The sequence below is a fragment of the Chlorocebus sabaeus genome, chromosome 16 (genome assembly GCF_047675955.1).
Source record: "Chlorocebus sabaeus isolate Y175 chromosome 16, mChlSab1.0.hap1, whole genome shotgun sequence".
In the NCBI taxonomy this organism is placed as follows: domain Eukaryota; kingdom Metazoa; phylum Chordata; class Mammalia; order Primates; family Cercopithecidae; genus Chlorocebus; species Chlorocebus sabaeus.
This window is the reverse complement of record NC_132919.1, coordinates 19,949,207-19,967,674: the sequence shown is the minus strand read 5'-3', so window position 1 is coordinate 19,967,674 and position 18,468 is coordinate 19,949,207. Positions and strand designations below refer to the sequence as shown.

General features: G+C 36.8%; 1 protein-coding gene across 1 annotated transcript in view; it reads right to left on the bottom strand.

Annotated features, from left to right (window-relative positions):
- Positions 1 to 18,468, bottom strand: part of LOC103242526 (coiled-coil domain-containing protein 144A) — an 89,426-nt gene that overhangs the window by 5,300 nt on the left and 65,658 nt on the right. Inside the window, exons 12-16 of the mRNA XM_073005391.1 lie at positions 17,485 to 18,438; positions 15,209 to 15,346; positions 7,213 to 7,506; positions 6,393 to 6,613; positions 4,770 to 4,974 (exon numbers count right to left, since the gene is read on the bottom strand). Of these exons, the coding sequence (XP_072861492.1) occupies positions 4,770 to 4,974; positions 6,393 to 6,613; positions 7,213 to 7,506; positions 15,209 to 15,346; positions 17,485 to 18,438 (1,812 nt within the window). The remainder of the gene's footprint in view (positions 1 to 4,769; positions 4,975 to 6,392; positions 6,614 to 7,212; positions 7,507 to 15,208; positions 15,347 to 17,484; positions 18,439 to 18,468) is intronic.

The window sequence follows — 18,468 nt, the reverse complement described above, 5'->3', positions numbered from 1 at the left end:
CATAACGCCCTCGCTGGAAGGTTGTGGGTTTACTGGAGTGAGGACAAGGAACACCTGGCCCACCCAGGGCGGAAAACCGCTTAAAGGCATTCTTAAGCTACAAACAGTAGCATGAGCAATCTGTGCCTTAAGGACATGCTCCTGCTGCAGTTAACTAGCCCAACTTATTCCTTTAATTTGGCTCGTCCCTTCATTTCCCATAAGGGATACTTTTAGTTAATTTAATATCTATAGAAACAATGCTAATGACTGGTTTGCTGTTAATAAATACATGGGTAAATCTCTGCTCAGGGCTCTCAGCTCTGAATGCTGTGAGACCCCTGATTTCCCACTTCACACCTCTATATTTCTGTGTGTGTGTCTTTAATTTCTCTAGCGCCACTGGGTTAGGGTCTCCCCGACCGAGCTGGTCTCGGCAATACTGAAGAAATCATAACTCTGTAGAGAGAGAATACTTTTTGTATAACAACTTTAAGTAAAGGTCATTTTCTCTCCAAACTCTTCAATAAGAGTACATGGTAGAAGTCACCGCCTATCTTCCAACCCAGAGTGGCCTCCCCCTACATCAATTCTCTTCCAGCCTTTCCCTGATCCTTGAATATTTCACCACATAAATGACAGTGGAGGGCAGCTGCCTTTGGGAAAGAGATCCCAGGTCAGATGCAAAAGCAGAGGGAAAAAGGACAGACCCAGAACACGGGGAGGGAGTGCCTCTGGGATGGGAACCCAAAAGCTTAGGAAAGGGGTTTTGAGTGTTGATGGTTCCAATTTTTTCCTGGCCAGTTAAAGGCCGGGGTGGCTTTACCTATTTTCAGAAGTAAAAACAGGCAAATATTCAGCGACTTTTAAAAAGTCCTTTCATTTTATTTTTGCTTTGCCATTAAATCACACATTTTCCTCATATTTCCCTTCACAGAAATTCAGAATTGTTGTCCCCCGTTGAACCACTTAATACAGTGCCTGGCACAGCTAACAGAAGGGAAAAGGAGAGAAAAGTGTCTTGATGACATTAATCACTGTCTTATTCAGTGAGACAAGGGGGCCGGGCCATTGATAGCTTTTGTAGTGTGCAGAGCAATAGCTCAGCAGAAACTGAACATCACCAGAGGATATAAAAGAGCTTAGTAAACTGTTAATCTTCACTTTATACAACATACTAAATCAAAAGCTATACTAGCTCCTTATGGAGTAAAATACATAAACTTTTTAATAAAATTGCTCCTCCTGTCTCTATGGCCTTTCTCTTTATCTCGAGGTGAGGATTATGTCTCAGACGGTGGAGGAAGTCCAACATCAACAATCTGCAAGCACATCTGCAAATATATTTATACTTTTTCATTAAAAATATAAGTAGGTGGGGAAATTATACATGGGAGAACATAAGTACCAGCATACTTTAGCTAATTAGTAGGATTCTCTTAGAAATGACCCTTTTCAAGCTATGTCCCATAGAAATCTAAGGTTCCACAGAGGACGCTGAAGGATTAAGGGATAAGAAAGTCATGGTTTCAGAGCACTGATCCTTCCTTTAGTCAGACAGCACTACTTCTGCTTTCTATAAAGTGGTTTCATGCAATTTAAAAAAGTTCTATTCTTAAAAAAAAAAAAAAAGAGTTTTACTTAAAGGTATGAATGTCACTGATTTAGTCAAAGTCCCTAATTTTATATAAGAAACAAAACAGGCTCAGAGAGACTGCAGCTTGCCTGAGGTCAGAAAGTCAATTAGTTGCAAGCTAGGAGTGGGTGGCTTCAGATCTTTCACTGAGCTTGGAGTTATTCTATGCCCCTAGCTGCTTCGTTCATATTTGGAAAAGAAACACAGATTTTAAAAAATAACTCAGAGAGGCCAGGTGTGGTGGCTCACGCCTGTAATCCTAGCACTTTGGAAGGCCGAAGTGGGTGGATCGCAAGGTTAGGAGTTCGAGACCAGCCTGGCCAATATGGTGAAACCCTGTCTCTACTAAAAATACAAAAATTAGTCAGGTGTGGTGGTGCACACCTGTAGTCCCAGCTACTCAGGAGGCTGAGGCAGGAGAAGCGCTGGAACCCAGGAGGCAGAAGTTGCAGTGAGCAGAGATTGCGCCACTGCACTCCAGCCTGGGTGACAGAGTGAGACTCTGTCTTAAAAAACAACAACAACAACAACAAAAACTCAGAGAAAATGCATCTATAAACTGTCACGATGCGCTCTAATGTTTAAGCATGAGACAAAAAAAGTAGCTCTCCAAGGTAAGTTTGAATAAAATTTAAACAACAATTAGTATCATAACTTCTACTAGTACCAATTGAGACACTCAATTTATAAAGAACACATTTTTCAAACTGCAGAGCAGAAAACTTGAAGGAGAAAATCTTCAGTTGAACCAAGCAACCAGAAATTGAGAAAACTGTTCCTTAAAATAACTATTCATTCTCCTCCAAATAAGACTTGGTTTATGAAAATCAATCAACAAGGCGATCATCCATGTTGTGAGTTATAGAAAAACTGAAAACACAAAACAGATTTATCTTTACCATCTAGCATACGTCTGTCCAACATTAATTGGTACAAAGATGTGGACTTAATTTCAATTATCACTTAAATCCAGCCAGAAATGATAGGAGAAGCTTCATTTCCCTGGCCTCAGGTTTCAAGTGAGGGCTTAGACTCTCTACCTACAGCTTCCTCTTGAGAAGATGTCAGATCTACCTAATGGGTGAATTTGGGCAAAGCATACAGTGTGCTTGCTTGGCTCAGGATCTCTTTCAAAAGATGTGTCTGCCCACGGTGACATGAGTTCAGGTCTGCTGTCATCTCTGCAGTAAGCAGCATGCAACTGCGATGGGTGTCAAGCATTTGTTTTCTCCACTTAAAACTCTGTGGGTTAGTGCCTGATCTGGGATAAAATACTGTGGCTGCACATCTGAGCCACATCCTCCCATTAGTTATCATGAGTCTGTGATAGAGCTAGTGTGTTGATGTCCATCTGACTCCAGTGTTCTGAACTCAGAAGGGAACGAGGAGCACGATTTGCTGCCTATCCACCACAGCCTGAACAAGATGACTGTATAACACTTACAGAAATAGTTTCTTCTTCCTTGACTTTCTAATCTTACCACATATTCTTTCTAATCTTACCACATATGCTGATCATCTCATTTTTTTCAGAAACTTAAAACCTAAGCAAACAATATGATTAAAAATATCAGCTAGCTGGGCTCTTGTAATCTATGTATTAAAACAATCATTTAATGCATTCTCTTTTAAGCTATTCGGCCACAATGCTGTCTAAGAAACCTTAGATTTGCTCTTCTATGATTTGTTAGGACATGAAATAGCCAGGTAAACACAACAAGGTTGAGGCTCATTCCATGTGGGCCTGTGCTTTTCTGTGCATTAAGGAGATCATAAAAACATCAAAACTATAAGCAAATGTGGACCGATTAAAAATTTTAAAAACAACAATATACACGAAGAAAACTATTTTTGTTCAAACAAATGCTTTCTGGATTTTGTAATTTTTTAAGAGACAGAATCTTGCTATGTTGCCCAGTCTGGAGTGCTGCAGTGCTGTAGCTACTCACAGGAATAATCATTGCGCACTGCAGCTTTGAACTCCTGAGCTCAAGTGATCTTTCTGCCTCAGCCTCAGGAGTAGCTGGGACTACAGGTGTGTGCCACTGTGCCCAGCTTTTGTAATTTTCCCCCAGTGGAAAAATGGACAAATGTTAGACAAATACCTTAATCTGGGTCAAGCACAGCTGAACTACGTTTTTGTTTTTTTTTTTTTCCTTACCAACTCTATAGTTGATATAGCTTGTCATTCTTGGATTCATTTTGAAATCCCCAGAAATAGACTCTTACTCTGAGTGAAACCACATGGTTGAACTAAAAGGTTCCTGTTACATGTCCAGGGGAGATGTCCATGTGCAGCTTTACATGGAATTTGGGGTATTAAGAACAGAATTGATTCTGTTTGGTCACATTTGCTATTGAAGGACTCTAGATATCATTGCCATCTTAGTCACCAATCACTCCTGTTATGGCCAAGTAGAGAGACATAACTTATGTGAGCTTTACTTTAAAAATTCAAATATTTGTCTCATTTAACTATTTCAAAACCACTGTACAACCGCATAACAATAGACACATTTTACTAAAATTGGGATTAAAACACTGTAAATGCAATAGCAATTTTTATACAAATTTTTATAACCAGATGTACTCACGTAAGAAAATCACAAAACTTTTAACTTAAAGAACAGATTAATCAAGTGTTGCAGGTTTATATAACATATAAAAGTATTCACCTTGGGTCCTTTTAAATAATAAACATCCATGTGTGGTTAGTGTTTGGACACCAATCATTCACATATGATGAGGGGTAGAAAATCTGAGATGATGCAGAAAAACTTTAAAAGTGACCCCACGCACACTAAACCCTTTAAAAGTGAACCCCAGACAAACTAAAATCAGTTAGTAAGACAAAGCACATCAAAGTATACCTTTGGTTAAAATCTAACTTAATTGCAGTTTTTAAAGAAATTTAAAATGTGTCAGTTTGGTTACGTTTATTGAGTAAAGTTAACAAAGGAGTAATCTCTTATGAATGAGAGCTCCAGGGACTTAAAAATAACTGTAAAATTTCTGTCTCCTCTCTTTATTAACACAGATAATTATTACCTTTACTTGACCATACACAAGACAATTAAGTAACTGAGTATGTCACCAAATAACATACAAGAATTAGATCAGACATGTGAACACCAAAGGAAAAAAGATAACTAACCTTCAACAAGTAGCTCTCCATGCTCTCAGGAGCAGACTTCTTTTTTCTTGGAATATGTTTTCTGTTGAGATCTTCACTATCATTAAGATTTCCAGCACAAGGTGGCTCTAGGATGGGCCTTGTACTACAAGCAGCGAATGGAGATCTGGTCAGCTCTTTCTCCACAGTAAGTTGTGCACTGACCTCTGCTATCTTCTCATTAGTTCTATGAAGATTGCAAAAGACAAACGCTTAGTATTTCCTTTTTTCCTAAATGATTCCTAAATGACTTCAATTGTTCTAAAAGTTGCCGTAAGAGTAAATAGAATATACCATAAGCTGTGTTTTAACTCTGAAAATGTGTTAGAGCATGCCTACTGTATCCAATTATAGTTTTAACATTGTTCTAAAGAAGTACATATGTTTCTAGGGGGATTTCTAACAAACAAGTAGTTCAAAAGAGGGAGGGGACAGAAAAGACTATCAATGATGTATCGCTTCACAGTTAACACTTGTTGCCTGTCTGGAATGACTCTACTTATAAGATTCTTAAGATGCCATTAGAATTACTTGTATTCCAAGGGTAACTATGTGAAATGATGAAGATATTAATTAGCTTGACAAAATAACCATTTCATTGCATATAAATATATCAAAACATCACGTTGTACTCCTTAAATATATACAATTAAAAAACTAAAAGTAAAAATACAAGCTAGAAATACTTGTATTTAGTAAAACAGAGATTTTCTAAAAAACTATCTCTCAAAGACATTTTCAAACAATTGGTTTCACCACCCTTGTACTTTTCACCCATTATCTGGAAAAAAATTGAGCATTTGGCACTGAGGAATCATTCAGGGCGACTTTTCCTAGGGGAGAATAAGACTGCTGAAATCAAAGAGAACTAAAGCAGCATCGAGGACAATCAGCTCCTAACAATGTGGCCCATGCACCAGAGGTGGGGCCTGCCTTTTCTGTCTTCCACATACCCGCTCAGGCTGACCAAGGTGTTATTTTTTATCACTTAGTAAGTTGTACTTCCCTTCAACTCTATGTTAATCATTCTCTACTTCACAGGTGTGCCTTTATGTGGAGTGGAAAAACGATACAGAACACTTCTTCTCAAGGTACCCTCTAATGATCACAATCAAGCAAAGTGAATTTACTGAGTGCCAGAATGTGCCCAGAGTAGTCGTACTTGACCCTTTCGGTTTTCAGCTGTCATCTTCCAAAAATTAAATTCATTAATATTTCAAATAAAGGGAATACGGACAAACAAGTTTTATAATGGCATCACTGTCTAAATTATGAAGCTTCACAAATACTTAGCTGAAACCGTAATAGATCAGGTTAACTATACAAGAATATTAAGGGGTGGGGGGAAGTCACGTAAAACCAAAAGCTGGAGAGACATGAACTGTCCTGGACTAAGATGTTAAAGGTTATGTTCATTTACTGTTTTCAATTTTACTTAAAGGTTAAGCTTATTTACTATTTATAATTTACAATTTTCCAAAATTGTATAATCTAGTAAGCTTTCACTTCCCACAAATCTCCTGAATCTGTTTCACTAAAAGTTATGCTTTTGAAGGCAAATTAATGAGCTTAACTTATTTTCTATGATTCTGTGTACTGACTTACCTATTCAGTTCATTTGACAAGGATTCTCTAACTTTTACTTCTTCTAGGTAGAGTTCCTTATATCTTTCCAATTCGGTTTTATTAAAGTTGGCTGACGAAGTGTTTATTCTGGAGATTTCAGATTCCAGATTTTTGATTGTGAGTTCCATCTGAGTTTTTACTGAAGTAGTATTATCCTCCCTTAACTGTGCTAACTGTTCTTGAGATACTGCTGCTTGTTTCTAAAATAAATTAAAAGGGAACATTTTAAAAGTAATTATAATCTGAATAATTACTGTGTATTTGTTTCCTTTTGTTCGGAGTCAGTGATTCTGAGAACAATTTTAAGTATGTGATTCAGAGAACAATTTTAAGAACAATGTGAAGAAAGAAAGAAGCTCAAGCTTAACATATTATCAGTACCAACTGCATTAATAATTGAATCTGAATTGTAGAACAATTCTGCAAAGAATGACAGAATCAAGTTTACATTTTAAAAGTGGAACAATGTAACTTAAAAGCAGTTCAACAGTATGGTATAATTTCTAAATCACAATTTTTTTTTTTTTACTTTTTCTATTAGTCTTGTATTATGCCAACTGGCTTTAGTAATCAAATGATTCTCTAGTGATAATTATTATTATGGAAGATCAATTTAGTTATAAGAATAAGAATGAAGGAAACGAAAATATTTAAATGGAGAAACAAATACCACCTTCCTTCTAGAAGTCTACCAAACAAATTGCTGGCAGGAAAGTAGAGAAAACACGTATGATGTATATATCCAAAACAAAATTTGCAGTGAAATGAATGAAAGCACATTACAGATAAATAAACCAACCTGCAAGGTGGGAATGGCTTCGTTTAATTTTTCTGCTATCTCTTTCCTTGCTTTTTCTTCAATCAACAGTTTATGCTGTTCAGCTTCAACACATTCTAACATATTTCTCTCCATATAACTTTTGAGGTTTACTACTTCTCGTTCCAGCTGCTGCTTATTCTTCTGCAGTGTTTCACATTGCATTTGTATTGCTTTCATAGAGAATAATGTCTGTTGAAGTTGAAGAACTTCATTCTCTGCATCCAGATGTAGACATTGTGAAGGTACAGTTTCCTGTGCTTCTATAAGGTCAACCTGCATGAGTAAAACAATATAGTTTTGTAATGAGAAGGTAGACTGAGAATGGTCTAACATAAAACTAATAATGTTTTAAATAAATTCAGTTGCAATAAAATGTTACCTATACTGTTATAGATTCATAAAATACAGACCCTTAGATTACTCAGAAAATTAAAAACAAAGTTAAAATCACCAGAATTCACAAAAATTTGTCCTTTACTTTCATCATCTTTGCCACACAACATTTGGACTTGATCTTAGACTTCTGCTTTCCTATGATTGTTTCATGGCTGTCCTCCTTAAAATGGCTCTAAGTCACCCCGTTAGCACAAAGTCTCTTATTGCTGTAACCCACTATCATTCTCCATAATTTGTAATGAAGTTTTAAGAGCATCATATTGAATTATTTGGGCCTGAGTCAATAAATGGCTCCCATAATAAGACTCTGAAAATAAGACTCTAATGAATAAATCTTGAAAAAAAAAATGGATTCCAATACCATAAGCCTTTTGCTGAACTGCAAATGTCTTATGCTAATTTGAGTTACATTTCAAAGAGTAATGATACTTGGAATTAAGAAGCAATCACATCTCCTAGTATAAAAGTTCAATGGCATGATCCATACCATTTTTCTGAAGAAAAATGGCTTAATTCAGTAGTATAGTCTTGTAATTCATTGTTACTTTACACAAAATAAGGGAGTACATTAAACAATGACAACAAAAAATTGCACTGAAATTTCAGTGGTGCTGAGTTGGACAGAACTGCTTTCCTTTAGAGGAAATAATTATGATTGTTTTTTATTTTATAAAGGTAAGTGAAGCAGTGGTTTTATTTTATTTTATTTTATTTTATAATTTATTTATTATTATACTTTAAGTTGTAGGGTACATGTGCATAACGTGCAGGTTTGTTACATATGTATACTTGTGCCATGTAGGTATGCTGCACCCATCAACTCGTCATTTACATCAGGTATAACTCCCAATGCAATCCCTCCCCCCTCCTCCCTCCCCATGATAGGCCCCGGTGTGTGATGTTCCCCTTCCCGAGTCCAAGTGATCTCATTGTTCAGTTCCCACCTATGAGTGAGAACATGCAGTATTTGGTTTTCTGTTCTTGTGATAGTTTGCTGAGAATGATGGTTTCCAGCTGCGTCCATGTCCCTACAAAGGACACAAACTCATCCTTTTTTATGGTTGCATAGTATTCCATGGTGTATATGTGCCACATTTTCTTAATCCAGTCTGTCACTGATGGACATTTGGGTTGATTCCAAGTCTTTGCTATTGTGAATAGTGCTGCAATAAACATATGTGTGCATGTGTCTTTATAGCAGCATAATTTATAATCCTTTGGGTATATACCCAGTAATGGGATGGCTGGGTCATATGGTACATCTAGTTCTAGATCCTTGAGGAATCGCCATACTGTTTTCCATAATGGTTGAACTAGTTTACAATCCCACCAACAGTGTAAAAGTGTTCCTATTTCTCCACATCCTCTCCAGCACCTGTTGTTTCCTGACTTTTGAATGATTGCCATTCTAACTGGTGTGAGATGGTATCTCATTGTGGTTTTGATTTGCATTTCTCTGATGGCCAGTGATGACGAGCATTTTTTCATGTGTCTGTTGGCTGTATGAATGTCTTCTTTTGAGAACTGTCTGTTCATATCCTTTGCCCACTTTTTGATGGGGTTGTTTGTTTTTTTCTTGTAAATTTGTTTGAGTTCCTTATAGGTTCTGGATATTAGCCCTTTGTCAGATGAGTAGATTGCAAAAATTTTCTCCCATTCTGTAGGTTGCCTGTTCACTCTGATGGTAGTTTCTTTTGCTGTGCAGAAGCTCTTTAGTTTAATTACATCCCATTTGTCAATTTTGACTTTTGCTGCTGTTGCTTTTGGTGTTTTAGACATGAAGTCTTTGCCCATGCCTATGTCCTGAATGGTACTACCTAGGTTTTCCTCTAGGACTTTTATGGTATTAGGTCTAACATTTAAGTCTCTAATCCATCTTGAATTAATTTTCGTATAAGGAGTAAGGAAAGGATCCAGTTTCAGCTTTCTACTTATGGCTAGCCAATTTTCCCAGCACCATTTATTAAATAGGGAATCTTTTCCCCATTTCTTGTTTCTCTCAGGTTTGTCAAAGATCAGATGGCTGTAGATGTGTGGTATTATTTCTGAGGACTCTGTTCTGTTCCATTGGTCTCTATCTCTGTTTTGGTACCAGTACCATGCTGTTTTGGTTACTGTAGCCTTGTAGTATAGTTTGAAGTCAGGTAGCGTGATGCCTCCGACTTTGTTCTTTTGACTTAGGATTGTCTTGGAGATGCGGGCTCTTTTTTGGCTCCATATGAACTTTAAAGCAGTTTTTTCCAATTCTGTGAAGAAACTCATTGGTAGCTTGATGGGGATGGCATTGAATCTATAAATTACCTTGGGCAGTATGGCCATTTTCACGATATTGATTCTTCCTATCCATGAGCATGGTATGTTCTTCCATTTGTTTGTGTCCTCTTTTATTTCACTGAGCAGTGGTTTGTAGTTCTCCTTGAAGAGGTCCTTTACATCCCTTGTAAGTTGGATTCCTAGGTATTTTATTCTCTTTGAAGCAATTGTGAATGGAAGTTCATTCCTGATTTGGCTCTCTGTTTGTCTGTTACTGGTGTATAAGAATGCTTGTGATTTTTGCACATTAATTTTGTATCCTGAGACTTTGCTGAAGTTGCTTATCAGCTTAAGGAGATTTTGGGCTGAGACGATGGGGTTTTCTAAATATACAATCATGTCATCTGCAAACAGGGACAGTTTGACTTCTTCTTTTCCTAACTGAATACCCTTGATTTCTTTCTCTTGCCTGATTGCCCTAGCCAGAACTTCCAACACTATGTTGAATAGGAGTGGTGAGAGAGGGCATCCCTGTCTTGTGCCAGTTTTCAAAGGGAATTTTTCCAGTTTTTGCCCATTCAGTATGATATTGGCTGTGGGTTTGTCATAAATAGCTCTTATTATTTTGAGGTACGTTCCATCAATACCGAATTTATTGAGCGTTTTTAGCATGAAGGGCTGTTGAATTTTGTCAAAAGCCTTTTCTGCATCTATTGAGATAATCATGTGGTTCTTGTCTTTGGTTCTGTTTATATGCTGGATTATGTCTTAACCTTAAATGTAAATGGACTAAATGCTCCAATTAAAAGACACAGACTGGCAAACTGGATAAAGAGTCAAGACCCATCAGTCTGCTGTATTCAGGAGACCCATCTCACATGCAGAGACATACATAGGCTCAAAATAAAGGGATGGAGGAAGATTTACCAAGCAAATGGAGAACAAAAAAAAGCGGGGGTTGCAACACTAGTCTCTGATAAAACAGACTTTAAACCATCAAAGATCAAAAGAGACAAAGAAGGCCATTACATAATGGTAAAGGGATCAATTCAACAGGAAGAGATAACTATCCTAAATATATATGCACCCAATAGAGGAGCACCCAGATTCATAAAGCAAGTCCTTAGAGACTTACAAAGAGACTTAGACTCCCATACAATAATAATGGGAGACTTCAACACTCCACTGTCAACATTAGACAGATCAACGAGACAGAAAGTTACCAAGGATATCCAGGAATTGAACTCATCTCTGCAGCAAGCAGACCTAATAGACATCTATAGAACTCTCCACCCCAAATCAACAGAATATACATTCTTCTCAGCACCACATCATACTTACTCCAAAATTGACCACGTAATTGGAAGTAAAGCACTCCTCAGCAAATGTACAAGAACAGAAATTATAACAAACTGTCTCTCAGACCACAGTGCAATCAAACTAGAACTCAGGACTAAGAAACTCAATCAAAACCGCTCAACTACATGGAAACTGAACAACCTGCTCCTGAATGACTACTGGGTACATAACGAAATGAAGGCAGAAATCAAGATGTTCTTTGAAACCAATGAGAACAAAGATACAACATACCAGAATCTCTGGGACACATTTAAAGCAGTGTGTAGAGGGAAATTTATAGCACTAAATGCCCACAAGAGAAAGCAGGAAAGATCTAAAATTGACACTCTAACATCGCAATTAAAAGAATTAGAGAAGCAAGAGCAAACACATTCGAAAGCTAGCAGAAGGCAAGAAATAACTAAGATCAGAGCAGAACTGAAGGAGATAGAGACACAAAAAACCCTCCAAAAAATCAATGAATCCAGGAGTTGGTTTTTTGAAAAGATCAACAAAATTGACAGACCGCTAGCAAGACTAACAAAGAAGAAAAGAGAGAAGAATCAAATCGACGCAATTAAAAATGATAAAGGGGATATCACCACCGACCCCACAGAAATACAAACTATCATCACAGAATACTATAAACACCTCTACGCAAATAAACTGGAAAATCTAGAAGAAATGGATAATTTCCTGGACACTTACACTCTTCCAAGACTAAACCAGGAAGAAGTTGAATCCCTGAATAGACCAATAGCAGGCTCTGAAATTGAGGCAATAATTAATAGCCTACCAACCAAAAAAAGTCCAGGACCAGATGGATTCACAGCTGAATTCTACCAGAGGTACAAGGAGGAGTTGGTACCATTCCTTCTGAAACTATTCCAATCAATAGAAAAAGAGGGAATCCTCCCTAACTCATTTTATGAGGCCAACATCATCCTGATACCAAAGCCTGGCAGAGACACAACAAAAAAAGAGAATTTTAGACCAATATCCCTGATGAACATCGATGCAAAAATCCTCAATAAAATACTGGCAAACCGGATTCAGCAACACATCAAAAAGCTTATCCACCATGATCAAGTGGGCTTCATCCCTGGGATGCAAGGCTGGAAATTTTGAATTTCATACAACCAATTCGACTACTTCTTTCTGATAAATGCCTGGACATGACCTGATTTCTAGTTGCTGCACTCCTGGAAGTTGTTCTTTGAATGGGTTTATTCAATGAATTATGTGTTAAGTATTTATTCAATGAATTATGTGTTGAACTATAAAAGCATAGCTATGCATCTCTGTTTAAGCAAAAGGAGGTAAATGCAGGGAACTCTGGTTTCTGAGAATGTAGGATCTGTGCCAAGAAGAGAATTCAGCTCTGGGGGTGTACAAGAGAACCAGGTGCTGTGTCGAAAGAGGATCTAACTGTGAACTGCAACATGACGAATTAGCTCAATTTCCAACGAGGAAAGATGACAGCCTAGACTTAATCCTGCCCTTCATAGTTAGTTAAAATCTACACGTGACTCTATGACTTAAAATGAGTTAATAAAACATAATGCAATAAATAGTAGACAGAGTCAGCATATCCTGTGGCCAAGATTTGATGGAAATGGGAGTGAAGAGAGAGCCACTGGGTGAGAGACAAAAGGTATGACTGGAGAAAAAAAATTAATGGGATCTGTCTTCGTAAGCCTGACTCTCATCATGTCATGGAGTCAACAAGGCATAAGCTGGCTATACGCTCCTTCACGAAGCAAAAAGTGAAATTAAAGACATTCTACTACTTGAATTTCTATTCTTACATAAGACAACTGGTAATAAGCAACAAGACTGAAAACGAGTTTTCCTAAAATGTGATTTGCTGCTGGCATAAGGATAGACATAGCTCAATATATTAGAATTGAGAATCCAAAAACAAACCCACACTTTTATGGTCAACTGATTTTCAACATGGGTGTAAAAAAATTAAATGAGAAATGAATAGATTTTTCAACAAATGGTGCTGGGACAACTGTATATCCACATGCAAAAGAATAACGGTGGACTTTCACCAAATCTCATATCTAAAAGTAATAAAATAGAACCAGTAAATGTAAGAACTAAAACTATAAAATTCCTAGAAGAAAACATAGCCATAAGTCTTTGTGACTGTTAAAAAAAAAAAAAAATTTAACTGGACTTCATCAAAATTTAAACTTCTGTGCTTGAACAGAGACCATCAAGAAAGTGAAAAGGAGGCTGGGCATGGTGGCTTACAGCTGTAATCTCAACACTTTGGGAGGCTGAGGCTGGAGGATTGCTTGAGCTCAGGAGTTCAAAACCAGCCTGGGCAACATAGTGAGGCCTTCTCTCTACAATTTAAAATTATATAAATTTTAAAAACATAATAAATCATAAAAAAGAAAATAAAAAGGGAAGCCATGGAAAATATTTGGAAACATCTCTGATAAGGGACTTACACCTAGGGTATATAAAGAACTCTTAAAGTTCAGAAATTTAGGACAACCCAATTTTAATGTGGGCAAAGGATTTGAATAGACATTTCTCCAAAGAAGATATACAAATGGCTCATAAGCACATAGAAACGGGCTTAAAGTCATTCATTACTAGGGAAATGTGAATCAAAACCACACTGATTTTGATCAATGTGGTATGAGGTACCACTTCATACCTCTAGGTTGGAATCCTTTTTCAATCAAAAATATGAAAATATTGGCAAGGATGTGGAGAAATTAGAACCCTCATACAATGCTGATGGGAATGTAAAATGGTGCAACCACTTTGGAAAGCAGACTGGCAGCTCCTCAAAAGGTTAAGCAAAGAGTTGCCATATGACCCAGAAATTCAACTCATATGTATACACCCAAGAGAAAGGAACACATATGCAAACACAAAAACTTGTACATAGAAGTTCACAGCAGCATGATTAGTAATAGCCAAAATATGGAAAGAATCCAAAGGTCCGTCACCTGATGAATGGCTAAATAAATGAGTGGTATGTCTATGCAGTGGAAAATTATTCAGCGATAAGGTGAAATTAAATACTGATACACGTTACAACACAATGAACCTTAAAAATGTTATGCTTAGTAGAAGCCAGTCACAAAAGACTACCACATATTGTGTAATCCAACTGATATGTAGTGTCCAGAGTGGGCTAATCTATGGAAACAAAACAGATTGCTGGCTCTTTTCAGGGTCATGAAAATATCCTACAGTTGATGATGGTGATGGTTACACACTCTGGGAATATACTAAGAGACCATGAATTGTACACGTTCAATGGGTAAACTGTATGGTATGAGAAGTATGTCTCAGTAAAATTGTTTTTAAAAATTCAGTGGTAGAATCTAGATACATCTCTTAATTCTGTACTTTGGATGTACATACTATACATGATTTGTAAAAAAGCACAATATATTTAAAATGAAAGGAAAATGAAGGAAGTGCCTAACATTTCAAGTAGTTTGTAAATTAAAACATTTGCATTTTGAAGAACAGTACTATGGCCTTTCTGTACAAGTTATCCTGAAATTCATGAAATAAATATACACAGATTCTGTACCCATTCACAAAAGTAAAGATAAGAAATAAGACAATTTTCTGGAACATTCTATTAAGCATTATCCTACAATTTAATCTGGCTTGCCTCACCATGGCAATAGAGAAATTACTAAAAAATACCACTTCACAGAAAAAAAAAAAGTCTCTCAACTTCTGTGAGGAATACTGAATAATTCCCAACTTTCTTAAGGATCTTTGGAAATGATCCTTATTTTTAAAATGTATGTACTTATGAGGAGAAAAGGACAGAATGAAAGCCAGAGGTTAAGAAACAAGTGCATTATAAAGATAATAAAATTATAATAAAATGAATTATAATAAAAATACAAAAGAAAGTCATCCACTGCAATTAGTATCCTAAAACATTTGACATTATTTCACCACCTATAGATTAACTGTTGATATGTTTCATACATACTTCACTTCTGATTTGACCCAATTTCTTCTTTGAATTGAGTGTCTCATCTAAATTAATGTGACAACGTGATGTAGCCTCTGATGTAGGTTGTTGTTTTAGGGGATCGGTCCATTCTTGTTGGAGTTGTCTCATAACTACCTGTGAAGGTATTTTTAATTGTTACTGATTTATAAATCACCTTATTATTAAATTATGGTAGTAAGATTTAACTCTAACATACATACCTTGAAAAATATCAACACATATATGGTTCACCTCCTTATATGCACACATTCTTGTTTATTATAGAATTCAGTCAAGGACACAGAAGGTGTTATCCTCCTGCCAAATCAGTTTTCTGTTAACTTAGGCAATAGATTCAGCCCACTATTCACTCTTCCCTGAAACATCTGCAATGCTTAACAACCTACTGAAGTCTAAAAAAGAAATCAGTTTGTGGGTGGGGCTGTTGGTGGGATATCCCACACTGTGAAATGTTTTCCTTCTTTTTTATTAGAAGCTCAAATCAACCTCAGAGTTCCTTGCATATTCAATTGCCTGCTCAGATCTTTCCAAAAGATTTTTATCTCAGAATACAAGTAAAATTCCAATGGCCTTTGAGGCCCTAGGTAACCTGGCCTCTACCTCCCTCCTGACCTCAGCTCCTACAACTGTCTCACCTATTCAGTCCATTCGTGCTATATGTGGAATCCTGCCACCTCTCATTAGTTTGAAAATGGGACTCAATGCCAAACAAGTAAATCACAGATAGCCACAATTACCTCTGTACTGGTCAAAGTTATATCCGAATGATAGGTAGTGAGACTTGAAATGAAAATTATGAGCAAATTCTTTGTAAAAACATTCAAAGTAAATTATAAATACCAGTGGTAAGATTAAATCTAACATGGCTTTTCTGAAATTCACATCTGTCCCAAATTATGATTTAATAAAAAGTAAATGCCTTTAGGTGGGGGTGCAATGGCTCACGCCTGTAATCCCAGCACTTTGGGAGGCTGAGGCTGGTGGATCACCTGAGGTCAGGAGTTCAAGACCAGCCGGGTCAACATGGTGAAACCCCGTTTCTACTAAAAATACAAAAATTACAGTGCAAGACTCCATCTCAAAAAGAAAGAAAGAAAGAAAAGAAAGAAAGAAAGAAAGAAAGAAAGAAAGAAAGAAAGAAAGAAAGAAAGAAAGAAAGAAAGAAAGAAAGAAAGAAAAGTAAATGCCTTTAAAGAATTGAGAGGTCATAACAAGTAATTTGAGACTGAAATCGTCTCAGATTTAAGTCAAATTGATATGAATAAAAATAAGATTATACCAACTTAAATACATCACAAAACTACTGAAGGAAAAGTATTATGAGATACAGGAGTACACTTCAGTTCACCTGGGAAATCTGGAATTAACGGTCAAAGTAACCCTCCTCACCGAATCTTAATTTCAAAATACTCACGTCAAATATGAGCATTTCTGTTTATCTGCTTCATCATCGTCTTAAAACAGGGCCACATAAAGGCACTGCAATGATCATTTCAGCAGCATAAGACTACATTGTGAGTATTAGTCTGTACCTATAAACACTGCAACTGAACTTAAAATTTCATAGATGACACAATTTCTTTACTCAAAGTAAAGCATCTTTCAGGTTTAACTTCTTTTTTGCTGTACATTTCTAGGCTGATATAGCAAATACATTTATCATCTATATATTTTTATATTTAACTAGATACTGAGGGAAGAGAGAGACCCTCTCACATTGTTTTATATTGTTTCATACTCAGAAAAGGAAAGAGAAGCGAAATTAAAGGCAGGTAGCCCAGCACCTAGGAACCAGACCCGAAACCAGGCCTGGGCCTGCTTGACCCAAACCTGGTAGTTAAAATTCAACCCCTGACCTAGCAACTGATGTTATCTATAGATTCCAGACATTGTATGGAAAGACATTGTGAAACCTCCTGTTCTGTTCTGTTTCACTCTGACCGCTGGTGGCGCTCGCAGCCCCTGTCACGTAACCCCTGGCTTGCTCAATCACGACCCTCTCATGTGGACCCCCTTAGAGTTGTGAGTCCTTTAAAGGGACAGAAGTTGAGCACCTGACGAGCTCGAACTTTAAGAGGCTAGCCTGTCGATGCTCCCAGCTGATTAAAGCCACTCCCTTCACTATCTCCGTGTCTGAGGGGTTTTGTCTGCGGCTTGTCCTGCTACAGATACACCATTTAGCCATAACCAAATATTACTTTACATTTTCTATCAGGAAGATTGAAAAATATTTTATCTTTCTTAATAGTTACTTTTCTTCCTGCTTTCTCTTTCTCACATTGATGCATTCTTTCTTGTAAATGATTATATTCATCCATCAACTCCTTGTTCTTCTCTTGTAGTGAAAGAATCTTCTTTTCACTCTCAGCTTGAAGATTTTTGGCAAAAGCATGAAATTGGTCTTGGATAGTACTGATTGTCTTTTCCTGACTGTTAGCTTTCTTGTGAGCATCATCAAGTTGCTGTCGAAGCAATGTATTTTCACTTTGTAGTTGAGATAATCTCTCCTCTACAGATTCCTGCTTGGCAATGTATTTCTTCAGTTTGTGTTGTTCATTTTGGTACATTTGTTCAGTTTCTTTCTTCTCACAGTGTGTTTGGCTGAGGTCTCTTTGCAAACGTTCCAAAATCAAACTCTTTCTTTTAACAGCATCTCTTGTGTTATGGAGCTGAATTTGTAGGCTGCTGATTTTACTTTCAGCATTAGAAAGTTTTTCAGAAAGAATCTCAGTCTTAGCTTGTAGGTCAGACATATCAACCTTTTTTTTGTCCTGTAAATGAACCCACTCTTGTCTTGTTCTCTGGAAATCAAGTTTTGGGTCTCTTGATGTCTGACTTTGATCACAATCATGTAGAGCAGCAGCCAGACTACAATGATACGATTCCATTTCTATTTCCAGTCTTTCTTGGTTCTGTTTCTCATTTTCCAGTTCAGAATTGAGTATTTTGTTCTCAGCTGTCAGATCGTTCAGCTGTCCACTGTACTGCAGTATTGTTTTTGTTAATTTTTCCTCATTTAGTTTTATAATTTTTTGAGGGTTATCATTCTTTTCTTTCACAACCTCAATGTCTTCAAAATATTTCTTTTCCTTTTGCTGGTTCTGATTATTTACTGTATCTATTTCCAGTCTCAGCAAGGCAATTTCTTCCTGCAACATGCAATTTTCATGCAAGAGATCCTTTTCTTTTTTATGCCTATGAGAAATCTAAGTAAGAAAGGAAACATTTAGTAGCAC